Genomic DNA, 27,880 nt, shown 5'->3' on the forward strand with positions numbered 1-27,880 from the left:
CTGCACTTGCAAATTGCACCATCTATTTGCCTTTACTAAATCAACCCCTATGTTCAAAGGGCTCTTTCACACCTGCTGTGGAGTGTTATTTTACAGTTTGGGGGGTATCCAGGTGGGATGAAAAACCATGGCTCAGCTGCCCGCAGAGTCGCAGACCCTTTATTAGCTTTGTTGCCCTTCTTTGTACTCTCTCCATTTCCAGTACATCCTTCCAGAGGACTGGTGCCCAGAACTGGACAGCATACTTCAGGTGCGGCCGGACCAGAGTCTTGTAGAGATGGAGAATTATCGTTTTATCTCTGGAGTTAAAGGAGTTGTAAAGTAAAAAAAAAATTCACCTTAAAGGAGTTGTAAAGGAAAAAAATGTATTGCCTAAAATTAATGTCTGCAAGGTAGACAGACAGAATAGTGTAATTATTCTGTTAAAAAACGAGTAAATACCTATTAAATTCCTTCATCTAAATCACCTCCGGCGTTCTAGTTTCTGTTCTCTCATTCACTTCTGGTTTGCAGCGCTCGTTCATGTAAGAACTACATTTCCCAGTATGCATTGCGGCACGCCCAGTAATTCACACCTCCTTGAAGTCTCTAACATGTAGAGAGCGTCCTGCCACACAGATGTAGTTCCCAGGAGGGGGTGAGCACGTTACTGACCACCGCAGTAATGCCTCCCATCACGGGGGTCAGTAACAATCAGACAAGCAGGAAGTGAACAGAACAGAGAAGAAATAGAGCAACTTCTGAGAAAAAACGAACAATGAGAAAGTGAAAAGAGGAATGTCTGCAGGTAAAGGATGCTTATTATGAAAAAAAATGTTTTCCTTTACAACCCCTTTAATGCAATCTATGCATTAAGGTGAAAAAACATCTGATGATTCCGCCCCCGAGCCCCCGTTATACTTACCTGACCCCTCGAAAGTCCCGCGCTCGTTCCCGAGATACTCTTCGCCGCTCAGCCTGGTCGCTGATTGGCTAGAGCAGATGGATTGAGAGCAGCGCAGCCATTGGCTGGCGCTGCTGTCAATCACATCCAGTGACGCGGCGCGTCGAGGGGCGGGGCTGAGTGATACAGCGAGCAGCTATCACGGGAGCGCGCCCGCAATTACTCACCACCATGCGAGCTCTCTCGCATGACTGTGGTCAGTACTTGCGGGGAGGACCAGAGACAGCCGCCGAAGGACCCCAGAAAATGTGGATCGGGGACACTCGATCAAAACGAACTGCACAGTGGAGGTAAGTATAACATGTTTGTTATTTTAAAGGAAATTTGTTTTTTCCTTTACTAACCCTTTAATCCCCTTTTTAATGCATGCCAATATTCACTTTGCTTTGTGGCATTGCATACAATTGCTGAGCCTATCATCTACTAGGACCCCCAGGTCCTTTTCCATCCTAGAAGTGCATGGAGTTTGCATGCTCATGATACATTTGCATGGGATTTCTCATACTTCAATGTAGGTGCTTGAAAAAAACTTAAAAAAAGGAAAACACATGGAAATGCAGATGCACATTCAATAGTGAACCGAAATGCATTTGCTTTCACCCAGATGAATTCTGGTGAGTGCACATGATTATGGAAGAGATGCCAGACTGTAAACTCTATAGGGAGGCAATGGACTGATGTGAACTGTCCTTGTACTTTGTAAGTCAGTGTGGAATTTGTCATTGCTATGTAAATTAATAATCTAGACTGAATAAACCAAACTCTAGAAATCACCCCCGACAGGCAGATATATCGTGGATGTGCTTTCAGTGAAGCAGGTCTATGGAAGCGGTCACATGCTAGTGATATGATGGATCAGTTTCTTGGAAGCGTACAGTATAACCTTGCAGATTCTACACAGCTTCTTATGCCGCGTACACACGGTTGGAATTTCCGACAAGAAAAGTTCGATGGGAGCTTTTGGTCGGAAATTCCGACCGTGTGTAGGCTCCATCGGACCTTTTCTGTCAGCAAAAATTTGAGAGCTGGTTCTAAAATTTTCAGACGGAAGTTTAGATTGTCTGTGTGCAATTCCGCTTCGTAAAAAAAACATGCACGCTCGAAATCAAGTCGACGCATGCTCGGAAGCATTGAACTTAATTTTTCTCGTCATGTCGTAGTGTTGTACGTCACTGCGTTCTTGATGGTCGGAATTTTGTGTGACCGTGTGTATGCAACACAAGTTTGAGCCAAAATTCAGTCGAAAAAAATCCACGGTTTTCTTGTTGGAATTTCCGATCGTGTGTACGCGGCATAACAGGCAGTTCTGCACCCTTGTATGAGAGCATTATGTAAAGGCATGAATTTTCACATGCACAGGCAATGGTGTTACAGGAGATACTGGTAGCAATGATCAGGCCTGTTGTTGTGTTGGAAATTGGAAATTGTAGAAAGCGCACCACCGTTTAAACAGACCCCAACAGATAGCTGACATGACAGTCTGAAAAGGTAAAAGATTGGACCAATATAACTATGTACATACTAGGGATGTCCCGATACCGATACTAGTATCAGTACCGATACCGAGCATTTCCCGAGTACTTGTACTCGGGGGAAATGCTCCGATGCTTCACCTGATACCTGGGCAGTCAGGTCCCGGGTGGTGGGGGGAGTTACAAGTCTTCTCAGTGTTGTCTTCTCCCCCCGTGCTGTCTTCTTCCCCCCCGTGCTGTCTTCTCCCCCCCCCCCTGCTGTCTCCCCCCCCCCCTGCTGTCTTCCCCCCGTGCTGTCTTCTCGTCCCCCGTGCTGTCTTCTCGTCCCCCGTGCCGCCTTGTCCCCCTCCATGCTGCGCCCCCCCCTGCTGTCTTCTGTCCCCCTCCGTGCCATCTTCTCTCCCCCCAGGCCGTCTTCTCCCCCTCCGTGCTGTGCTCTCCCCCGTGCCATCTTCTCTCCCCCCGTGCCGTCTTCTGTCCCCCTCCGTGCTGTGCTCCCCCGTACCAACTTCTCTCCCTCTGTGCCGTGCCATCTTCTCTCCAACTCCATGCGGTCCCCCCCCCCCCCCGTGGCAACTTCCGTCCAACTTTGTTCTGTGCTCCCCCCTGTGCCATCTTCTGTCCAACTCCGTGCTGTGCTCTCCCGTGCCATCTTCTGTCCAACTCCGTTCTGTGCTAACCCCCGTGCCATCTTCTCTCCCCCCGTGCCATCTTCTGTCCCCCTCCGTGCTGTGCTCTCCCCCCGAGCTGTCTTCTCCCCCCTCCGTGCCGTTTTCCCCCCTCAATTTGTTAGAATGGAGAGCGGAGGTAGGAGCCGCTAAACCCGGCTCCTACCTTTTGCGAATGAACAGAGACAGTGATCACTCTCTGGTGCTGCCACCGCCATCTTTGGTAAGGAAATCAGGAAGTGAATCCGCACGGCTTCACTTCCTGGTTCCCTACTGTGCATGCGGAACTCTGCACAAGCGTGACTCGCGCTGCACGTTCCCACTGCTGTCTTCTGGGACCTGTGTGTTTTCCTGAAGACAGCGCGAGACGGCAGAGGTGCCAGAAGTGGCATAGATACCCGCAGGTGGCTCGGGTATCTATGCCCGGAAGTGGGAGCAAAATACCTGTATTAGACAGGTATCTGCCCCCCCCCCCCCCAAAAAAAAGTTCCAAGTGTGACACCCGAGGGGGGAGGAATCCAAAAAGAGGAAGTTCCGTTTTTTAGTGTCGAACTCCGCTTTAAATGTACAACACAGATGGTGTTGAAGATCCCCCACCCCATGTGCAGGGATAGTTGTTCTAGTTTGACAAAGTTTCACACTGTAGAATATGGCTAGGACTCAGAAATTGGAACAGGGACCTCCCCCAAAGGTCAAAGGTCAGAAGGCGGGTTCCCAGAGGTCAAATGTCACAGGGCGTGGCTGACCCACCCCCACCAAAGTGTACCGCCTACCCCAACTAAGTCGGGGGAATGAACAAGTCGGGGAAAGCGTCCTGCGAGTAACGCAGTTAACGAGCGGTTTTTGAAAATCTTGACTCGGTTTGCGAGTGTTGTCTCACAAAACGAGCAGCATTCAATCCACAGCGGTGTACAGTACCGCATTTGGCCAGAGGTGTGGGGGCGCCGGAGCCGATCGGAGCCATTCAGAAATACTCGGGAATAATCAGTTCCCGAGCCTTTCCAAGGTTTTCCAAGTTCAGCCAAGCTGTCCCAGAGCCTTTACGAGTATTTCCGCGGCTCTCCTGCACCCCCCCCCCACCTCTGGCCACATACGGTATTGCATGCCATAGAAGTCAATCCGTAACAAATTACTTTAGTTTCCATTGACTTCTATGGGGAAACTCGCTTTGATATGCAAGTGCTTTGGATTACGAGCATTCTCCTGGAACGGATTAGGCTCGTAATCCGAGGTTCCACTGTACTTGCAAACCAGGTGTCCTCTCTCCCGCCAAGGATGAGATTATGTAACTAGAATAGGATGATTCCACAATTTGTAAGTGTCCCGTCCTGTTTTTGAACAATCGACATCTGCCTTCCATGGTTATGCCATGACCTGAATAATTGAGTCTTCACAGACATACAAGCAGAACGTGAGTTTTACAGAATGGTGTTTTTTTTTTTTTTTAACAACATACAGAAGCCGCAGCTATATTAAGGTCACTGTAACAATCAGCAATAAATAAAACTCGCAGCGCCGGTCACTGTGACCCGCAACTATGCAGTCATCAGCATATGTTCCTCAAACTGTCCCTGCTGGTGTGTCTAGCTGCCTCTCAAAATGCTTCTTACTTCCTTGTAAAATATTGGTTGCTGCCTTTTACTCTAATGCCGCGTACGCACGACCTTTTTTCATGTCATGGAAAAAAACAACGTTTTTCTCTGTCAAGCCTGCCTTGCCTACACACGATCCTGAAAGAAAATGCTCGAGCAAAACGCGGTGACGTACAACACGTACGACGGCACCATAAAGGGGAAGTTCCATTTGATTGGCGACACCCTTTGGGCCGATTATGCAAATTTCCCTTCTCATAACTTGCTTCTGAGCATGCGCAGTTTTTTTCTCCGTCGTTAAAGCCTACACACGACCGTTTTTGACGACGAGAAAACTACGGCGTGAAAAACTACGAGAAAAAATAAAGCAGGTTCTAAATATTTAATGGCCATTTTTCTCGTCGAGAAAAATGCTCTGGAGCCTACGCACGGTCGTTTTTAATGACCAATTTAAAAATGGCATTTTTCTCGTCATGAAAAATGGTCGTGTGTACGCGGCATTATTCTACTCGATCATAAATTGGCCTTCCTCAACAGAATATACTGTACTTACCTTTCTGTTGCTCCCTGGCAGATCTGTTTAGCCATCGGGAGCAAGGAAAGTCTCCTGTGTGAGACGTAGAAACATAGAAGAGTGACAGCAGAAAAAGACCGAGTGGTCAATCGACTTGACTCGTCTTGACAAAAAAACGACCGTATTTATCGGCATATAACGCGCACTTTTTTCCCCTTAAAAACAGGGGAAAATCGTGGGTGCGCGTTATACGCCGATCCCCTGTCTCTGAGCGCCGCCGCCGACATATACCGAGCACAGTACACTCGGGTACACTCAGCTATGCTCGGCTGCGCTCGGCAACGCTCGCGGTCCCGCCCTGTGAGAGGGGCCGAGCGTGACCGAGCGTGGCCAAGCCTAGCCGAGTGTACTGCGCTCGGTATATGTAGGCGGCGGCGCTCGGAGACAGTGCGGGAGAGGCGGGGAGGACACCATGAAGGCCGAAGACAGACGCCGGACCGGACAAGGCCGCAGATGGATGCCGGGCAAGACACCGAATAGGGACATTTAAACTGTAAGTACGTTTTTTTTTTCAGGAAATTTCCCTCCTAGAACTGGGTGCACGCTATACGCCGGTGCGCGATATACCCAGATAAATACGATATTTAAAAATCGACTAAGCTGAGTGGTGAATTAGTAGCCAAAGAGTGATGGCATTAGATACAGTCATTGTTCGGGGATGCAGGTATTGTAGCTGCGGATGCTGCAGCAGAAAAAAACCTGAAACCAATAGTCAGCAGTGAAAATTTCTACATCCATGATGTTGGCAGCCTTAACCACTTGCTTACTGGGCACGTATACCCCCTTCCTGGCCAGGTGAAATTTCAGCTTTCGGCACTGTCGCGCTTTAAATGAAAATTGCGCGGTCGTGCGACGTGGCTCCCAAACAAAATTGACGTCCTTTTTTTCCCATAAATAGAGGTTTCTTTTGGTGGTATTTGATCACCTCTGCAGTTTTTATTTTTTGTGCTATAAACAAAAAAAATAGCGAAAATTTTGAAAAAAAAACCCACAATATTTTTTACTTTTTGCTGTAATAAATATCCCAATTTAAAAAAAAAAAAAAGTTTCCAATAGGAAAAATGCTCATCTCTTTCATTTGTTGCTATGTTTGTAGATTTTTTAATCTTCTTCCTGGGTGAATATTCTATTTCACAGAACAGATTAAAGCGACAAAACGCCCGTAGAAACGCTCGTTGTTGCGCTAGACGCTTGAATGGAGCGTTTCCATTAGTTTCTATGGGAATACAAACGTTCAAAAACGCCCAAATCAGCCCGATTCATTATTGAGAATAATGGATTTTTTCCCTTCTAGCGTTTTCTAGCTTCAGGCGACAAAACGCTCAGGTGTGAATGCAGCCTAAGTGTAGCAATAAGTTGCTAAATGTTGTACCTTCATTAAATGTAACCATATTGCTACACTTAGAGGCTCCTCTCTTCTTTTTTATACTCGGTTGTGACATGACACTACTCTTATATCAAGACATCGCTTGTATATAAAGGCAAAATTTATTAAAACATTTTGCTTGTTTTTCAAAACGCTCTCAAACCAAGGTTTTACTGTATAATTAGTCCTACATTTTCTTTGTACTTTTAGAAACATCCTGTCTGATATTGCCTCCTCTACTTCCTTATTCCCACGATCTTTATGTTGTCACCCTCCAGCTGTCAGGACATAACTCCTCCAACTCTTGCGCTAATTGACTGCGGGGTCCTCCCACCCAGAAGAGCTCATGCACACTTCAGATGAAAAAATCGGCCTCTATAGGCGTTTGACGTTTTTTTTTTTCTTTACCCCTAAATTCCCTTCTTCCTCTATGTTACCCAACCCTATTATGTTATGTTAAAGCAGGGGTTCACCCTAAAATTAACTTTTTTTCTAACCTATCTCTAGCCTTAATAAAGGCTTTTAGCGTTATCATTTTTTTTTTTATGTGTACACTTACCTGTCTTCAGCCGCACTTCCGGGTCTTCTTCCTTGCGGGGAGTGGGCGTGTCGCTCCTTTTCCCCGACGGGGAGCTCTGCATAGATGATTGACGTGCGCGTCATCGCCTTCGGAAAATATCCGACGGGGACTCGGCTCTTTACGGCGCCTGCGCCTGCCATGTAGAGCTGACTGCGCAGGCGCCGTAAAGTGCCGAGTACCCGGCGGATATTTTCGGAAGGCGATGACGCGCACGTCAATCATCTATGCAGAGCTTAGGAACGCCTACTCCCCGGGGGAGCGAGAACCCGGAAGCCGGTGAAAACGACGGAAAAACGTAAGTACGGACCGAAAAAAAAAGAAATCCAGCATACCGTTGATGTCAGCAGTATGCTGGATATAACAGTCTATAGTTTTTTTTAGGGTGAACCCCTGCTTTAAATTATATTATTATGTTATGCTATGTTAACCTATATATGTTAGCCATACACACTGCAGGCATTTTCAGGAGTTTAGTGGCTGTGGAGACAGATAAAAAAAAACCTGCTTGCTCAAAAACACGCCTAAAATTGTGTAAACGCTGGTAAATGAGCATTCAGGCAGCAGAAAAAGAAGGGACAAGGACAGGAGGGACAGCAGGGGAGGCATTTACTGGGACCGATCCCCTGGATTTTCCTCCTGCAGCAGCTATATGCTGGTGAGAGGGAGAGGAGGAGAAGCTGGCTTTCAGCTGCTGCAAGAGGAAAATAAAAGGGATCGTCAGAAGACAGGTATTTAAAATATCTGAATTCTCAGTGCCTGGAGATTCAGATTTTACTGCTTCCACTATCCTAGGCGTGAGCAAGGGGTGTACCTGGGCACACCCTAATCCTGGGTTGGCAACCTGTCAATAGTGGGCAGGTGATAGGTAAACCACAATCTTTCCTTGCTGACCCTCAGAACTTGGACAGGAGAGGTGGCGGGGGTGAAATTTAGTGGAATCGATATGTATTTTCCTCCTGCAGCAGCTGAAAGTAGGCTTCTCCTCCTCTCCCTTTTGTCAACATTCTGCTGCCACAGGAGGAAAATATAGGGGATCGGTACTCGTATATGGCACTCCTCCTTTCCCTGTTCCATTTCCTTCTGTTGCCCGAGTCCCCCATGTGCTCCCTTGCTCCCCCTTCCCCCCATTGTTTCAGAATGGAGAGTAGGGAAGAGGCCGGTAAATATGTCAAATGCATATGTGTTGGAGGTTTGGGGTGCACACCCTAATGCAATAAGCTGTGCACACATATGATGCAACACCTAGGCGGCTGCCTAAGCACCCTAATGCCGGCACCAGCCCCCTGCCCATAGCAGTGTCCTCTGCCATTTCACATTATCACCTACCACCTGTCTACCTTTCACCTGCCTGCGGTAGAAATGTAGACAACGATCGATGGATTGCCAGCCCCCCGCTGTATACTGTATATATACAGTGGAACCTTGGTTTACGAGTAACGCGATTAACAAGCGTTTTGAAAGACAAGCAACTTTTTTTTTTTTTTTTTAATCCTGACTTGGTTTGCAAAACAAGCAGAATTCAAGCTAATAGGGTGTGCAGTACCGCATTTGGCCAGAGGTGTGGGGGCGCCGGTGACACTCGGAACGGTTAGGAGCCGTTCGGAGCTGTTCCGAAAATACTGGTAATCACTCGGAAATACTCCGTTCCCGAGTGTTTCCGAACCTTTCCAAGGGTTTCCAAGATGTCCCCGAGCATTTCCGCGACTCTCAGGCGCCACCCATCTCTGGCCACATGCGGTATTGCATGCCATAGAAGTAAATGCGGAACAAATTATCTTAGTTTCCATTGACTTCTATAGGGAAACTCGCTTCGATATGCAAGTGCTTTGGATTACAAGCCTTCTCCTGGAACAAATTATGCTCGTAATCCAAGGTTCCAGTGTATAAATAAATAAATAATGTTTTGCAATGTATTGTGACCATTTGGGAGTGAAAAATTAGTTTGGGAGGGGGGGGGGGGGGGGTGTGCTTGGAAAAACAGCTTGTAAACGCTAACACTTAAAAATGTGCATAAGCACATAATAGAAACGCAGGGAACAATGCGTTTTTAACTCTGGTTTTCTCCTGCTAGCAGTTTTAGCATTTTTTTTTTTGAAAAAAAAGGACGCCAATTTTGTTTGGGAGCCACGTCGCACGACCGCGCAATTGTCAGTTAAAGCGACGCAGTACCGAATTTTTTTTTTTAACATTAGATTGAGGCTAATTAAGGGAAGCAGAATCGGGTATTTTTTTTTAACCACTTACCCCCCGGACCATATTGCTGCCCAAAGACAAGAGTACTTTTTGCTATTCGGGACTGCGTCGCTTTAACAGACAATTGCGCGGTCGTGCGACGTGGCTCCCAAACAAAATTGGCGTCCTTTTTTTCTCACAAATAGAGCTTTCTTTTGGTGGTATTTGATCACTTCTGCATTTTTTATTTTTTGCGCTATAAACAAAAATAGAGCGACAATTTTGAAAAAAATGAATATTTTTTACTTTTTGCCATAATAAATATCCCCCAAAAATATATAAAAAAACATTTTTTTTCCTCAGTTTAGGCCGATACGTATTCTTCTACATATTTTTCGTAACAAAAATCGCAATAAGCGTTTATTGATTGGTTTGCGCAAAAGTTATAGCGTTTACAAAATAGGGGGTATTTTTATGTCATTTTTATTAATATATATTTTTTACTAGTAATGGCGGCGATCAGCGATTTTTTTTCGGTATTGCGACATTATGGCGGACACTTCGGACACTTTTGACACATTTTTGGGACCATTGGCATTTTTATAGCGATCAGTGCTATAAAAATGCATTGGATTACTATAAAAATGCCACTGGCAGTGAAGGGGTTAACACTAGGGGGCGGGGAAGGGGTTAAAGCGGATGTGCCACGGGAACAAAATATTAAAAGTCAGCAGCTACAAATACTGCAGCTGCTGACTTTTAATATTAGGACACTTACCTGTCCTGGAGTCCAGCGCCGATCGCAGCAGAGCACGAGCGATCGCTCGTCACTCTGCTGCTCCCCCCGCCATCCACGCTGAGGGAACCAGGAAGTGAAGCGCTGCGGCTTCACTGCCCGGTTCCCTACGGCGCATGCGCGAGTCGCGCTGCGCCCGCCGATTGGCTCACACGCTGTGTGCTGGGAGCCGAGTGTTCCCAGCACACAACGGGCGACAGACGGGATGTGACGGAATGCCCGTCTTTCGCCCGTATCGTGTGGCCGGAAGTGGGTGCAAATACCTGTCTTTAGACAGGTGTCTGCACCCCCCTCCCCCCTGAAAGGTGTCAAAAGTGACACCGGAGGGGGGGAGGGTTCCGATCAGCGGGACTCCACTTTAGGGTGGAGGACCGCTTTAAGTATGTTCCCTGCGTGTGTTCTAACTGTGGGGGGGGGGGGTGGCCTCACTAGGGGAAACACTGATCTTCTGTTCATACATTGTATGAACAGAAGATCAGCATTTCCCCCCCTGACAGGACCGAGAGCTGTGTGTTTACACACACAGCTCCCGGTCCCCACTCTGTACCGAGCGATCGCGTGTGCCCGGTGGCGATCGCGCCCGCCGGGCACACGCACGGGAGTCGGGGGCGAGCGGGGGGCGCGCGCCCCTAGTGGCGGCTGAGAGAGAGGACATTATACTACGTGCTCTTGCCCAGCCGAGCCGACCTGCCGACGTAGAACGGCGGTGCGCGGTCGGCTAGTGGTTAAATCAATGACGTACTTACCGTTTTCGAGATAGATGTTCTCCCGCCGCTTCCGGGTATGGTCTTCGGGACTGGGCGTTCCTATTTGATTGACAGCCTTCGGACGGTCGCATACAGCGCGTCACCAGTTGCCGAAAGAAGCCGAACGTCGGTGCGGCTCTATACGGCGCCTGCGCACCGACGTTCAGCTACTTTCGGAAACTCGTGACGCGCAGTATGCGACGGTCGGAAGGCTGTCAATCAAATAGGAACGCCCAGTCCCGCAGACTATACCCGGAAGCGGCGGGAGAACATCTATCTCGAAAACGGTAAGTACGGAATTGATTTTAAAAAAAATACCCGTTTCTGCTCCCCTTAAATAGCCTCAATCTAATGTTAGAATTTTATTTTTTGGGCGAACCTCCACTTTAAGTGGTTAATAACAGACCGGGTGTGAGAGCTAAATGGTTTACTTGAACTGTGTTCAGACATAACGGTGTCATGACAAAATGTATTCTGTATTCTGAAACTCATGGTGTAACCACAAAATGTTTTTTTTAAAGCAAGGTGTTGAGAACTAAATGAACTCTGGTCTAATTAAAAAGAAAATTGTGTTGCAAGAACAACTTGCTGACATTGCTAAAATAAGCCATGAATCATTTATCCACTACCCTTGAAATGGAAAGCAGCTGACAGATAAATGCAGCCAATCTCCAGGACCTGACACCCTCTCAGGCCCCATACACACGATAGAATCCATCCGCAGATAAATCCCAGCAAATGGGTTTCTGCGGATAGATTCTATGGTGTGTACACGCCAGCGGATCTGTTTCCGCGGAGAAATCTCCTCTGGGATGGATTCCAGCAGATCGGATATTTGCTGACATGCACAACATATCCATCTGCTGGAATCCATTCCAACGGATGGATCCGCTCGTCTGTACAGACTCACCGGATCCATCCGTCCAAAGGGATTCCCCGCACGCGTCGTAATGATTTGACGCATGCGTGGAATTCCTTATATGACAGCGTCGCGCCGTCGCCGCGTCATAATCGCGGCGACGGCGCGACGCGTCATCGCCAGAGGATTTCCGCGCGGATTTCAATGCGATGGTGTGTACACTCCATCGCAGAGAAATCTGCGGAAATCTTTGAGAGGATTTATCCGTGGAAACGGTCCGCTGGACCGTATCCGCGGATAAATTCTCTCGTGTGTATGGGGCCTCAAACTATTAGGCCTCATGCATATGTGCTCATGAGGCCATAGAATGTGAATTTGTGGGTGTTTTTCCACTATTGGGAGACACAGCTGCAGCATACAGCCACCCCTAGTAATGGTTGGATGCTAGATATACATGGGTGCAGGGCTGTCTTAATGAGAGGGCACACCTGGGCACTGCCCAGGGGCCCCAGCTGCATGAGGGGGGCCCCTGGGCACTTTCCCTAAAGCAGCTGGTCCTTGAGCCCACGCTGCCCCAAAATTGGGGGCCCCATGGTGACACTGAGCGTGATGGATACACAGGGGAGGCAAGCTGGTAGCGGTGCAGAGGGGCCACAGTGCATCAATCTAGCAGATATATTATATGCACAGGACAGCTTTGTTACTTTATATACTGTATGTAGTGTTTCCTTGCTGTACAGAATGTTCATGTAGTTATTGTGAAGAACTATGCAAAAGGGGAAGCTCTGCTTGTCTGCCTCCTACCTACTTGATATCTGTTTACCTCCTTTGTAGGGGCCCCATAGCATTACTTTGCCCAGGGGCCCATGATGCTATTAAGATGGCCCTGCATGGGTGTATGCCAATTGCAAAAAAGTGCGCATGGACATAAATGTGGCTTGCGTGCACCCAGCGATTTCCCACTATTTACACTGTACAACAGCTTTCAATTTACATATTGTTAATAGGATGAGGTATACATAATACAGGGTTTGACAAATTTGCTTGGAATCTAGGAGCCAGCTAAAAAAGTTAGGAGCCAAAAAACACACCCCGTCCCGACAAGCTTGCGCGCAGAAGCGAACACATACGTGAGCAGCGCCCCCATATGTAAACGGTGTTCAAACCACACATGTGAGGTATCGCCGTGATTGGTAGAGCGAGAGCAATAATTCTAGCACTAGACCTCCTCTAACTCAAAACATGCAACCTGTAGATTTTTTTTAAACGTCGCCTATGAAGATTTTAAAGGGTAAAAGTTTGTCGGCATTCCACGAGCGGACGCAATTTTGAAGCGTGACATTTTGGGTATGAATTTACTCGGCGTAACATTATCTTTCATAATATTAAAAAAAATGGGGATAACTTTACTGTTGTCTTATTTGTTAATTAAAAAAAAGTGTAATTTTTTCCCAAAAAAGTGCACTTGTAAGACCGCTGCGCAAATACGGCGTGACAAAAAGTATTGCAACGATCGCCATTTTATTCTCTAGGGTGTTAGGATAAAAAATATATATAATGTTTGGGGGTTCTAATTAGAGGGAAGAAGATGGCAGTGAAAATAGTGAAAAATGACATTAGAATTGCTGTTTAACTTGTAATGCTTAACTTGTAATACCAACGGCCACCACCAGATGGCGCCAGCTCACACAAGGAAGAGCTGGGGACTTTACAAGGCCGCAAAGCCGCGGCCTTAATTACCGGACATCACGGGCCCCCCGCGATCGAGCGGCGGGGGAGGTGACAGTCCGCAGCGATCCTGGGGAAAAGGCGCTCCGCGGACTAGGCCGAAGCCGCGGCCTCGCCTAAAACATCCTGCCCGCAGCGATCCTGGGAAAAGGCCGCGAGCGGCAGATGCCGCTCGCGGCCTTTTCCCAGGATCGCTGCGGGCAGGATGTTTTAGGCGAGGCCGCGGCTTCGGCCTAGTCCGCGGAGCGCCGGTCCTATGGAACAAAATTTATTTTTATTTTTTTGCCCACCTTCCAAGCCAAGTCGCCAGGACGCTATTTCTAGTCGCCATGGCGATCTGGCGACCAGGATTTGTCGAGCCCTGATATAATAGGTGGTGTTACTTAAACAAAATAGCTCATACACTCTCTGGCCACTTTATTAGGTACACTTCAATTGCTTGGTAACACAAAATGCTAATAAGTCAATCACATGGCAGGAAACCAAGGCAAGTTCAAACAGAGCATCAGAAAGGGGATGTAAGTGACTTTGAACGTGGTATGGTTGTTGGTGGCAGATTGGCTGCTCTGGGTATCTCAAAAACGGCTGATCTTCTGGGATTTTCACACACAACCATCTCTCGGGCTTACAGAGAATGGTCTGAAAAGAGAAAATATCCAGTGAGTGGCAGTTGTGTGGAGGAAAATGCCTTGTTGATGTCAGAGGTCAGAGGAGAATGGGTGGACTGGCTCGAGATGATAGAAAGGCAACAGTAACTCAAATAAGCACTCGTTACAACCAAGGAATGCGGAATACCATCTCTGAACGCACAACATATCGAACCTTGAAGCAGAAGACCACACCGGGTGCCACTCTTGTCAGCTAAGAACAGGAAACTGAGACTGCAATTCGCACAGGATCACCAAAATTGGACAATAGAAGATCGGAAAAACGTTGCCTGGTCTGATGAGTATGGATTTCAGCTGCAACATTCAGATGGTGGGGTCAGAATTTGGCATAAACAACATGAAAGCATGGATCCATCTTTCCTTGTATCAACAGTCCAGGCTGGTGGTGTAACGGTGTGGGGGATATTTTCTTGGCACACTTTGGGCCCCTTGGGTAACAATTGGGTACCATTGGGTAACAATTGAGCATCGTTTAAACGCCACGACCTACCTGAGTATTGTTGCTGAACTTTAGGTAGATTCACAGAGAACGGCTTAAACTTACAGCGGCGTAGCTTAGCGTGTTTAGGCTACGCCGCCGTAAGTTAGCGAGGCAAGTACATGATTCACAATGTACTTGCCTGCTAAGTTACGACGGCGTAGCCTAAATCGGCGGGCGTAAGGGCGCCTAATTCAAATTTGTTGGAGGGGGGCGTGTTTTATGTTAATGAGGCTTGATCTCACGTTTTTTTACGTATTTGCTAAACTGCGCATGCGCCGGGCGCCTACATTTCCCAGTGTGCATTGCGGCTAAGTACGCCGCACGGGCCTATTGATTTTGGCGTGGACGTAAACATTGTAAATCCCGATTCGTGGACGACTTACGCAAACGGCGTAAAAAAATCGAATCTCGCGGCGGGAACGGCGGCCATACTTTAACATTGTTATTCCACTAGAGTCTAGCTCTAACTTTACGCGGCCTATCTCTTACGTAAACGGAGTAAAAGTACTGCGTCGGCCGGGCGTACGTTCGTGAATCGGCGTATCTACTAATTTGCATAATCTACGCCGACCGCAATGGAAGCGCCACCTAGCGGCCATCCGAAATATTGCAATCTAAGATAGGACGGCGCAAGCCGTCGTATCTTAGATATGTTTAAGCGTATAAGATATGTTTAAGATATGTTTAAGTATATCTCTGTTTGAGCATACGCTTAAACATAAGTCGGCGTAGATTCTGAGTTAGGTCAGCTTATCTACTCATAAGCCTGCCTAACTCTTACTGAATCTACCTACATGTGTACAGTGTATGACTACAGTGTCCCCATCTTCTAATAGCTCCTTCCAGCAGGATAATGCCCCATGTCACAAAGCTTAAATCATCTCACCGCTCACCCCCGGGGGGGGGACGCTGCCGACAGTGATGGGGGAGGGGGTGCTCTGCTGTCAGAAATGACATCTTACATTAAAGTGAGAAGCGGGGAGTGCTGACTTCTTACCTCTTCTCCCATGCAGCCAGCGAGTTGAGAAGCAGGGTGAGGGGCCAAAAATGACTTCTCACCAGGCGGGGCCTCTAGTAATTTGGGGGGCCCTCCGCAGCTTTGCGGGGCCCTAAGCGGATTGCATAGTGAGCCTATAGGGCGGATCGGCCCTGCCACCACCACCACTGTCCTTTGCAACTACTACAGCCTCCCGCTCCTCTGGAAGAGCTATCTATAACATCTGTCATACTAATGAGGAAATCAGATTCATTATTTTAACCACACAATCTCAGTTTACGTCATTCATTTTTCAAAAAAAAAATGTCATATCTGCAAAGATAACTGTCACATCAGTCTGGAAATATTTTTCCTCGTGCAATAGACAGTTTGCTGAAAATCTTATCATCCTATAAATAAGGCCCCATCCACACTTGCGAACGGGGCTAACTGCCATTACACAGTGAATAGCTGTGGGCGGAAAGCAATGGGGGGGCTGACAGTGCCTGCAGCTATTTGAGGCCATTCTTATGTAATCAGACACGCATCGATCTGCAGATGATTGGCCCTGGACACGGACAGATATACTTTAATATATAAAAAAATAGTGGTTAAACCCACTTTTTTCATCCTTTTCATAAGGGCATTTAGTACTACCACCGATTCCCGGGCATCTATTAGTGCTACTAACTACGGGGCATTTTTACTACCACTGATGCCCAGGCATTTATTACTCCCACTGACACCTAGGCATGTATACTACTGCTGTTGCTCAGGCTTTTATAACTTTCACTGAATACTGTTACCTTGACATTTATTACTACCACTGATGCCTGGGAACAAGTTATAGATAGTGATAGGCTTCATTTTTTAGAGTAATAGAAGGAGAGGTATAGGAAGTGATGGGCACCATTATTGAGGAGGGGGAGGAGTTATAGGCTTTATTATTAAAGCGGAGTTCCACCTAAAAATGGAACTTCCGCTTAATCCACTCCTACCCCCCTTACATGCCACATTTGGCATGTAATTTTTTTGGGGGGGTAGTGGGGGGGCAGAAGGAGTGGGATTTCCTGTCACACTTCCTCCTTCCGCTGAGGGGCTGGTAAGGCGATTAGCTTAATCGCCTTATCGCAGCCCCTCCCTGTAGGCGAGCTCCTGTCCAATCGGACAGCGCTGCGGCACTCGCGCACGCGCAGTGCCGCTCGCGCATGCGCAGTGGGTGCCCGGCCGTAAAGCCGAAAGCTGTCACTGCCGGGTGCCCACACTAGGAATGAGGGGGGGCGAGGAGCGGACCCCCGGCCGGCGCGTCGCTGGAACCGTGGAGCAGGTAAGTGTCTGTTTATTAAAAGCCAGCAGCTATACTTTTTGTAGCTGCTGACTTTTAATAAACTTTAAAAAAAAGGCTGGAACACCCCTTTAAAGTAATAGGAGGAGAGGTAAATGTAGTGATAGGCACCATTATTGAGGAGGGGGAGGAGTTATAGGCTTTATTATTAAAGTACTAGGAGGAGAGGTATAGGTAGTGATAGGCGCCATTATTGAGGAGGGGGAGGAGTTAAAGGTAGTGAGAATAATCACTATTGAGGTAAGGGGAGGTATATTGATATATTGAGTTATATAGATAGAATACACTATTGGGGTAAGGAGAGGAGGTATAGGTAGGGATAGGAACAACGCTGTATCCTGGCCTAGGCCAACAAGGCCCAGGCTTAGGGCAACACTTTGCAGGGGGGCAGCACGGAAGTGTAACACAAGCTGCTTCTAATTTTGACTGTCCTATCATCCTGGACCACAAACCTTCCTCACTGTGCTATATGTTTCCTTCTGCACCATTGGCATGGTTATATCTTCTCAGTCCTCTCCATAAAATTATCAGAAATTTGGGCTTAAAGTAGAACTATATGCAACACTTTTTTTTTTTTTTTTCATTTTGGATAGAGTAAGGGGGGGTTATAGCCTCTGTCAGTTTAGTGTTTACCATCCCTGTCCCGTCGCAAGGACGTCATTTGCTTCAAAGTGAACGTGAATGGCGTCCAGCGCCATTCACGAAGCACTTACGCAAACGCCGTGAAATTCAAATTTCACGGCGCGGGAAGGCCGGCTATACTTTAGCATTGGCTGCCCCTGCTATTAGAAAGGGCAGCCTTGCGCTAAAGTTGCCGTACGGAAACTCCGTACCTGGCTTGCACGGGGCCCGCGCAAGCTTGTGAATCAGTGGTAGTATGCAATTTGCATACTACACGCTGATACACAATGGGAGCGCCCCCTAGCGGCCCCCGCAAGAATGCAGCCTAAAATCTGCGAGGCATAAGAGCCGGTGTAACGAGGTTCCTGAATAAGGAGCACTCGTTACACCGGAGCAAGTAAGCAATTGCGCCGTGTAACTCATGGTTACACGGGCGCAATTGCTTCTTGAATCTGGGCCAGTGTTTTTTTTCCAAATTTTCAGTTTTTTTATGTTTATAGCGCAAAAAATAAAAATCGCAGCGGTGATCAAATACCACCAAAAGAAAGCTCTATGTGTGGGAAAAAAATGATAACAATATAATTTGGGTACAGTGTTGTATGACCGCGCAATGGTCATTCAAAATGCGTCAGCGCTGAAAGCTGAAAATTGGTCTGAGCACGAAGGGGGTTTAAGTGCCCAGTAATGAAGTGGTTAAAAACGCTTATAAATGAAATAATGGCAAAACGCTGGTACCGCGTTTTTGCATCTGAACCCATTTTTTTGCATCTGGAAAAACAAGGTTAAACGCAACTGTCTGCAACTGCATGGACACATAGGATAACATTAAATGCGTTCAGGGGCAGTTGAAAAAAGTGTCCAACTGTCTCTGAACGCGCGTTTAACAGCGTCTCGTGTGCATGGGGCCTTATATATATTGATAGGAATCATTATCGAGATATTAGGAGGATTTTAAGGTAGAAATAAGCATGATTAAGACTCATGATGACGAACGTTCTTAAAACGCTGCATTTGCTCTTCAAATCAAATTGCGTGCGGTTGAACTTCAAACGCAAAGTTCGAAAAGAAGGGGCTGCGATCATCTAGCTTTGCCTGCAGTTCCAATGTGAATGAAAAAGAACGTGTTGCGTCCAAACAAACGCAAAGCAGGTCAGAACTCCCATGTGCACTGCTCAATGGGATTTTGCTGACGTGCGTTTCTAAGGCAGGAAAACAACGCCCGTTAACATTGAGTCCTACCGTGTTATTGGAAGGAGTTCTAGGTAGAGGCAGCCACGATTGACGAGTTTATGGCAGGAGTTGTGGGTAGTTCTAGGCACCTGGTAATGGGAATAGATACAGGGAGGGGACAGGGAGATGCATGAAGTCCCAACACAATGGACTGCACAATACAATACGTTGATTGTCGGAGTACGACCAGGAGTTTTATATTTACATCCAGGCAGTATACGGTATATACTATGACAAAGACATCTTACCATATGCTCCATCTGGGGGGCTCTTCTCTGTGTCATCCTCCATGACGGTTGGCGAGGTACCAGCGGTGGTTGGCCCCTTAGTATCTGCTCCTGTTGCTTGGGTAGTGCTGCTTTCCTGGTGCACTCATGCAGGGTCCCTATGCTGTTGTTGTGGCTTCCTCCCTTCTTTTCTCCATATATGAGATCACTGTCCTCCAGGCACTCAGCCCCCCCCTCCTCCTCCTCCTATACAGATGATGAATTCCTCAGCCCCTCTCCACCACTCTCAGCATTTCTACATGTCACACTTACTTCTGCAGAGCCCTGGCCGTGCCCACATCCTTCATAATGAGCATACACCCTGCAGATTTCAGGCCAATAGCGAAGAACGAGGGGGCGTGGGGAAAGTGGGTGCTGCCCGCTATCTTTATGCAGTCAAAGTGGGGTCTTTCTTAAAGGGGCAAGCGCTCTTAGCACATGAAATTAAAGGGGTATCCCTCCTGGGGTCCAATTTTTTATTATTTTGAACAGTTTAAAGTCAGTGAATTTCCAAATGAAGGCTTGTATTATGTTTGAAATAAGTTTATTTTTTTTTTCTAAATATGTACCGTATTTATCAGGGTAAAGCGCGCACCCCCAACCTAGAAGGGAAATTTGAGGAAAAAAGAAAATACTTACAGTTTGAATGCCCCTCGTCGGTGTCTTGCCCGGCGTCCATTGGCGGCCTTGTCGTCCGTCTGCGGCCTCGGTGACGTCCTCCCTGCTTCTCCCGCGCTGTTTCTGAGCCGATCCCCGCTTCCTGCGCTGTGTTTGAAAGCCGCCGCCGACATATACCGAGCGCAGTACACTCGGGCACGCTCGACTCCTCTCGCATAGGAGGCGGCACAGGGCGTGACCGCGAGGGGAGCCGAGCCTGGCCGAGTGTACTGCGCTCGGTATATGTCGGCGGCAAGGTTCAAACACAGCACGGGAAGCGGGTATCGGCGTATATCGTGCACCCATGATTTCCCCTTATTTTAAGGGGGAAAAAGTGCGCGGTATGTTTTGTCTGATTTAAGTGCATTTTAAAGGAACATCCCGTTTTTAACCCCTTGTCTACCAAGGTCTATTTACAACTGTCCTGGTATTCAAATGGTTAAAAAACCTCACAAGCTGTTTTTTTTAACCGGTGATCGGCTTTCATGTAAGGCTCCGTTCACACTTTGCATAGCGAGAAGGCACGTTCCTGCTCGCATTTTTTTGCGTGTTTCCGCACGTCATGCATTGGAATAGGCTGCCCTATGCTTGACAGACGTGCCAAAGAAGCCCTTGCACATTTTCAGGAGTAAACTTATAAACTGTTTGGGCCAGATTCACGTAGATCAGTGGATCTATAGATCCGCTCGATCTACGTGATTTAAGATCCGCTCCCGCAAGTTTGAGAGGCAAGTGGCTAATTCACAAACCACTTACCTCCAAACTTGCGGCGGCGGATCCTAAATCCCCCGGCGGATCCTAAATTCCGCGGCTAGGGGGAGTGTACTATTTAAATCAGGCGCGTTCCCGCGCCGATTTAAATGCGCATGCGCCGTCCGGGGAATTTCCCGGCGTGCATTGCTCCCACTGACGTCACTAGGACGTCAGTGGTTTCGACGTGATCGTGACTTGCGACGCGCGTGTTTGTGAATCGGCGTACGCAAACGACGTTAGAAAATTCAAATTCGACGCGGGAACGCCGGCTATACCTAACATTGGCTGCGCCTGATAAAAGCAGGGGTAAGTATACAACGGGAAAGCCGCTACGGAAACGTCGTAAGAACACTGCGTCGGGTCCGCGTACGTTCGTGAATTCACGTATCTCGCTGATTTACATATTATTTAACGTAAATCAGCGGGAACGCCCCCGGCGCCATTTTCAAATTGAAAATAACATCCGACAGTGTAACACTGTCGGATCTTCGCCATATCTATGCGTAACTGATTCTATGAATCAGACTCATAGATAGGACCAGTGTAAGTCAGAGATACGATGGTGTATCTGTAGATACACCGTCGTATCTCTTTGTGAATCTGGCCCCTACTGTCTTTCTGATGTACACCTCAATAAAAATCTTGAATGAGGAAACGCAATGTGTGAATGGGGCCTAAATGTGATCTGGGTAGCTGTAAAGCCACCCTATCACTTTCAGGCTGCATTGACGTTTAGCGTTTTGTGAACACATGTGAAATTGCACTGCGTTTATGCACATTTTTTTGTCCCATGCGTGACAAACGCGGCAAAGTAGCTCATGCACCTTTTTTGAGGCATGGTTCACACCTAGCATTACGTGAACATGTTTTTTTTTTTTTTGCACTGCGTTTTCACACTACACACATGGGTATCCACTCCGGCTCAGATTGCCTAGACCATCGGTTCTCAACCTCAGCTTTCAAGTACCCCCAACGGGCCATGTTTTCATGCTGCTTTAAATCAATATCAATGACATGGTATTGATAAGAGCTATTTTATCTAAGGGAAGTTCCAAAAACATGGCCCGTTGGGGGTACTTGAACATTGAGGTAGAGAACCACTGGCTGAGGTGAAGCGACAGGGAGGGTTTCCTCTCCCCTTCCTCCCTGCCGTCATCTGGGACACGTCACAGGTCCCAGAAGACTGCAGGACCATTCACAATCTGCAGGGCGGCTCGAGCATGCATACTGGGCACCCAGCTGTGAAGCCACAAGCTGTTACAACCAGGTGCCCACAGTTGAGATGCGTGGGACAGAAGATAGAAGGAAGGGGTGGCTTTGGTGAACACGTTGTTGGATTCTGGGACAGGTGAGTGCCTGTGTATTAAAAGTCAGCAGCTACAGTTTTTGTAGCTGCTGATTTTTAGTAAACACAAAAATGACCGGAGCTCCTCTTTAGGTTCCTCTGAAACTCATATTTGATATGTTTGATATAATTATTATTCTCCCAACTTCTCTAAATAGCTTCCCTGCCTGCAAAAGTCGCAGGAGGGATACCTGTGACAATTCTGACACGTACATTAAAGTGGTACTAAAGAAAATCTTTATTGTCCGCAAATAGTCCATATACATCCACTGCTGACGCTCGATACGATAGAAGTTGGACTTCCTTCCAACTTGATTCGACTTGTGTAGCATCAGTTAAGACGGCTCTCATATGAATTTGACATGTCATGCGACTTGAGGTCTCACAAGTCAGATCCCATGATGCAGCAGTGTGAACCGAGCCTTAAAGTGTAACTCTAGGCCAGGGATATGCAATTAGCGGACCTCCAGCTGTTGCTGAACTACAAGTCCCATGAGGCATAGCAAGACTCTGACAGCCACAAGCATGACACCCAGAGGCAGAGGCATGATGGAACTTGTAGTTTTGCAACAGCTGGAGGTCCGCTAATTGCATATCCCTGCTCTAGGCCATGGAAATAAAATTGGCGGACAGGGAGGATTTTTAATATAGAATAGATATGCTTTGTCTCTTCTGCATTAAAGCTACTTACTGTCGGCCCTTGTATGTGCAACTCACAGTAAGAATTCGGCAATGACGTCATCCCGGCCTGGCCATACTACAAATCCCATAGGGGCAGATCCACAAAAGAATTACGCCGGCGTATCTATTGATACGCCGCGTAATTTTAAATTTCCTGCGTCATATCTTTGTTTTGTATCTACAAAACAAGATACGACTGCATCTCGGATCGATCCGACAGGCGTACGTCTTAGTACGCCGTCGGATCGTAGATGCATTTTTCCGCCGGCCGCTAGGTGGCGTTTCCGTCGAATTCCGCGTCGAGTATGCAAATTAGCTAGTTACGGCGATCCACAAACGTACGTCCGGCGCATTTTTTTACGTCATTTGCGTTCGTCTTTTTCCGGTGTATAGTTACCCCTGCTATTATGAGGCGGACTCAATGTTCAGTATGGGCGTCATTCCCGCGTTGAATTTTTTACGTTGTTTGCGTAAGTCGTTCGCGAATAGGGATTTGCGTAGAATGACGTCACCGTCAGAAGCATTGGCTTGTTCCGGGTTCATTTTCGAGCATGCACACTGGGATACCACCACGGACGGCGCATGCGCCGTTCAAAAAAAATGTTGTTTACGTCGGGTCACAACGTATTTACATAAAACACGCCCCCATCACATCCATTTGAATTCCGCGCCCTTACGCCGCCAAAGATACACTACGCCGCCGTAACTTACGGCGCGAATTCTTTGAGGATTCGAAAAAAAAAAAAGTTACGGCGGCGTAGTGTATCTTAGATACGCTACGCCCGGCGGATATATGCGCCGATCTACGTGGATCTGCCCCATAGTCTATAATTCCCAGTCCATCTCAGGAATAAGCAAGGGAGGGGGGCCAAGTTCCTACATACATTGAAGAATGAATGTAGCCATCCTCTAACAGGAAGTCTAATTACAGCCGCAATGAAAAGGAGGCCAACAGCAAAAGAAGGTACTTTTCTGAATGAACTCATATTAAAGGATTGGGCTGCCAAATGTCCACCAATACAATCATTGTTCTGTCTTTTAATATCCTAGGGAACGGCCAGATCAAGTAACCAACCATCACCTAAAGTCTATGCTGCTGCTCAGTGGATGATTACTACAAGTCTCATCTGAGTAAACCATCTGGGTGGTAAGGCATACTAGGACTTCTATCAGGAAGTTACCTACAGTACAACATTTCTGCAATTCACCTGGACAATTCATTTCTAGAACCCAGCTAGGTCATTGTAGTTTGTTTGTAAATGGTGACCAGAGATCAGGTTGATGTAAGGATATGTACACTTTAGAAGGATTACATTTCTGTTACATTTCTAGACGTTACTTGTTTCATGTCCTCATTAATAATTGACGAGGCAAAAGGGTAATAATGAGATCCTTTCAGCTAGTGTGAATCATACAATCTACAGAGACCACGTCATTGTACTGTGTACCCTTCATAAATGCCCCATGGTTACCATGTACCTCTGGGTGTGTCAAACCTCCCTTAAGTTCTTGTTAACATGTGTCCATCCATTGCCAGTGCAATGCCAGTTCTACAGGATGACAAATAATAACATTCTAGCATGTCCTATGAAATGTAAAAAAAAAAAAAAGACTTTACCCACGTAAGCCCCGGACCAAAATGCAGCTAAAAGACCAGGCCAGGTTTTGTGATTTGGCACTGCGTCGCTTTAACACACAATTGCGCGGTCGTGCGACGTGGCTCCCAAACAAAATTGACGTCCTTTTTTTCCCACAAATAGAGCTTTCTTTTGGTGGTATTTGATCACCTCTGCGGTTTTTATTTTTTGCGCTATAAACAAAAATAGAGCGACAGTTTTGAAAAAAATTCAATATTTTTTACTTTTTTCTATAATAAATATCCCCCAAAAATATATAAAACACATTTTTTTCCTCAGTTTAGGCCGATACGTATTCTTCTACATATTTTTGGTAAAAAAAAAAAAATCCCAATAAGCGTTTATCGGTTGGTTTGCGCAAAATTTATAGCGTTTACAAAATAGGGGATAGTTTTATTGCATTTTTAAAAAAAAAAAAAAATTCTCTACTAATGGCAGCGATTTTTTTCGTGACTGCGACATTATGGCGGACACTTCAGACAATGTTGACACATTTTTGGGACCATTGTCATTTTCACAGCAAAAAATGCATTTAAATTGCATTGTTTATTGTGAAAATGACAGTTGCAGTTTGGGAGTTAACCACAGGGGGCGCTGAAGAAGTTATGTTTCACCTAGTGTGTGTTTACAACTGTAGGGGGGTGTGGCTGTAGGTCTGACGTCATCGATTGTGTCTCCTTATAAAAGGGATGACACATTCGATGCAGCCGCCACAGTGAAGCACGGGGAAGCCGTGTTTACACACGGCTCTCCCCGTTCTTCAGCTCCGGGGAGCGATCGTTGGGGGGGGGTGGTGGCTAGAAACGAATAGCAGCCCCCTCATCCCGGATCGCTCCCAGACGATTACCGACCACCGCATGTACCGGGGGGGGGGGGTCCCGATCGGACCCCCGACCCACGTCTATGCAGGGACGTACGGGTAAGCCCATCTGCCTGTACGTGCCATTCTGTGGACGTATATGTACATGCTGCAGTCGTTAAGTGGTTAAGGTTCAAGTCACTCACTATACATATTTGTAATGTAATGGCTAAATGCACTAGTACTGTGTAATTTTGAACTTGTGTTTGATGGAAAAGACATGGGGAGACATGGCAGGGTCCACAAAGTTTGTCTCCCCACAGCTTGCAATATGTTTCCACATAAGTACCCTGGTGTCCTAAACCCTGAAAACTCTCCATGCCTCTTACTAAATACCTTGGACTGTCTACTTTTGCAAAAAGGCGTCATTAGGGTTGATATTTGTACTGTCCTGTCATTTTAAGGCCTCAAGAAATGAGATAGGCCATTAGTACATCAGGACTGATCAATTTTCAAATATACAGTGCCTTGAAAAAGTATTCACACCCCTTGGAATTTTCCACATTTTGTCATCTTACAGCCAAAAACGTAAATGTAGTTTGTTGGGATTTTATGTGATAGACCAACACAAAGTGGCACATTATTGTAAAGTGGAAAGAAAATGATAAAGGATTTAAATTTTTTTTTTTTACAAATAAATATCTGAAAAGTGTGGGGTACATTTGTATTCAGCCCCCCGGAGTCAATACTTTGTAGAACCACCTATCACTGCAATTACAGCTGCAAGTCTTTTTGGGGATGTCTCTACCAGCTTTGCACATCTAGAGAGTGATATTTTTGCCCATTCTTCTTTGCAAAATAGCTCAAGCTCTGTCAGATTGGATGGAGAGCGTCTGTGAACGGCAATTTTAAAGTCTTGCCACAGATTCTTAACTGGATTTAGGTCTGGACTTTGACTGGGCCATTCAAATACATGAATATGCTTTGATCTAAACCATTCCATTGTAGCTCTGGCTGTATGTTTAAGGTCGTTGTCCTGCTGGGAGATGAACCTCCACCCCAGTCTCAAGTCTTTTGCTCTGTATTTGGCTCTTTTCATCTTCCCCATCAACTCTGACCAGCTTCCCTGTCCCTGCTGAAGAAAAGCATCCCCACAACATGATGCTGCCACCACCATGTTTCACAGTGGGGATGGTATGTGTTCAGGTTGATGTGCAGTGTTGGTTTTCTGCCACACATAGCGTTTTGCTTTTAGGCCAAAAAGTTCAATTTTGGTCTCTTCTGACCACAGTACCTTCTTCCACATGTTTGCTTCCCCACATGGCTTCTCGCAAACTGTGGAGTGCATAACTAATAGGTGTCCTGTGGACGAATTCTCTCACCTGAGCAGTGGATCTCTGCAGCTCCTCCAGAGTTCCCATTTCTGCATCTCTGATACACACGATCATTTTTCGGCATAAAAAAAACGTTGTTTTAAAAAAATGTCATTTAAAATGATCGTGTGTGGGCTTCACATAATTTTTCGGCTTCTGACAACGGGACAAACCATGGGTCTTCAAACTACGGCCCTCCAGTTGTTTAGGAACTACAATTCCCATTATGCCTAGTCATGTTTGTGAATGTCAGTGTGTTACAATGCATCATTGGATGTGTAGTTCTACAACAGCTGGAGGGCCGTAGTTTGAGGATCCCTATTTTAAACGATGTCGTTTTTCGGGTTGTAAAAAATGATCGTGTGTGGGCTAAAACGACGTGAAAAACCTGCGCATGCTCAGAAGCAAGTTATGAGATGGGAGCGCTCGTTCTGGTAAAACTACCATTCGTAATGGAGTAAGCACATTCATCACGGTGTAACAGACAGAAAATCGCAAATCGTCTTTTACTAACACGGAAACAGCTAAAGCAGCCCCAAGGGTGGCGTCATCCGCATGGAACTTCCCCTTTATAGTGCCGTCGTACGTGTTGTACGTCACCGCGCTTTGCTAGAGCATTTTTTTAAAACAATGGTGTGTGGGCAACGTCGTTTTAATGATGAAGTTGGAAAAACGTTGTTTTTTTCTACATGCCGAAAAACATAGTTTTTTTTCATGCCGAAAAATGATCCTGTGTACGCGGCATAACAGTTGCTCATGCAGACTCTATTGGGATAGGTGGCATTAACACTGAGAGGTGGAGGTATAGTTCTAAGTAAGAGTGGTAGGTCATTTGTGAAGGTCAGTAAAGTTAATGTGCACAGTGGATGCTAAGGCTGCATTTACACCTGAGCTTAGCGCCTTTGAGCGTTTTTTATGCACAATTTTGGCACGATTTTATACGCGACTTGCACGTTTTTATACAGCGTTTTTTTTACTTTGCCGTTCTTTTTTTAGGCAATAATGAAAACTATCATCTGTTGCATCATTTGTTGCTGGGTATTTAATTTTTTTTTTTACCTTTTTTTATTAGCTTTTTTTATTTTCATTAGGGTAAGGGATTAGAGTTAAGGTTGGGTTGGGATTAGGAGTTGGGGTTATTTATTTATTGTTAGGATATTAATACTACTGCTACTAATAATAGTAATAATAATAACAATAAATGGCAAATGGTGCGTTTCCATTAATTTCTTTGGGACTAAAATGCGCCAAAATCTACCCAATCGAAGCTAAAAAATAAAGAACTTTGGGCCAGATTCTCGTACATCCGCGTATCTTGAGCAGGCGCAACGTATCCGATTTACGTTACGCCTCCCCAACTTAGACGGGCAAGTGCTGTATTCTCAAAGCACTTGCTCCGTAAGTTGGGGCGGCGTAGCGTAAATCGGCTGGCGTAAGCCCGCCTAATTCAAATGTGGGACAGGGGGGCGTTTTTTATGCTAATGTTATGTGACCCGACGTGATTGACATTTTTCACGAACGGCGCATGCGCCGTCCGTGGAAATCTTCCAGT

The 27,880-nt window shown here is 46.5% G+C and overlaps 1 protein-coding gene across 2 annotated transcripts in view; it reads right to left on the bottom strand.

Moving 5' to 3' along the window:
• SLC44A2 (solute carrier family 44 member 2) overlaps positions 1-19,350 on the bottom strand; it is a 156,599-nt gene extending 137,249 nt beyond the window's left edge. The window contains exon 1 of one of the 2 annotated variants that reach the window (XM_040346430.1): positions 19,066-19,346. In XM_040346430.1, coding sequence (XP_040202364.1) covers positions 19,066-19,108 — 43 coding nt within the window. In that variant the 5' untranslated portion in view covers positions 19,109-19,346. Of the gene's footprint in view, positions 1-19,065 lie in introns of both variants that reach the window. The other variant, XM_040346428.1, reaches the window with a different exon arrangement.
• Positions 19,351-27,880: the final 8,530 nt, after the last annotated feature.

The sequence above is a fragment of the Rana temporaria genome, chromosome 3 (genome assembly GCF_905171775.1).
Source record: "Rana temporaria chromosome 3, aRanTem1.1, whole genome shotgun sequence".
Classification (NCBI taxonomy): Eukaryota; Metazoa; Chordata; class Amphibia; order Anura; family Ranidae; genus Rana; species Rana temporaria.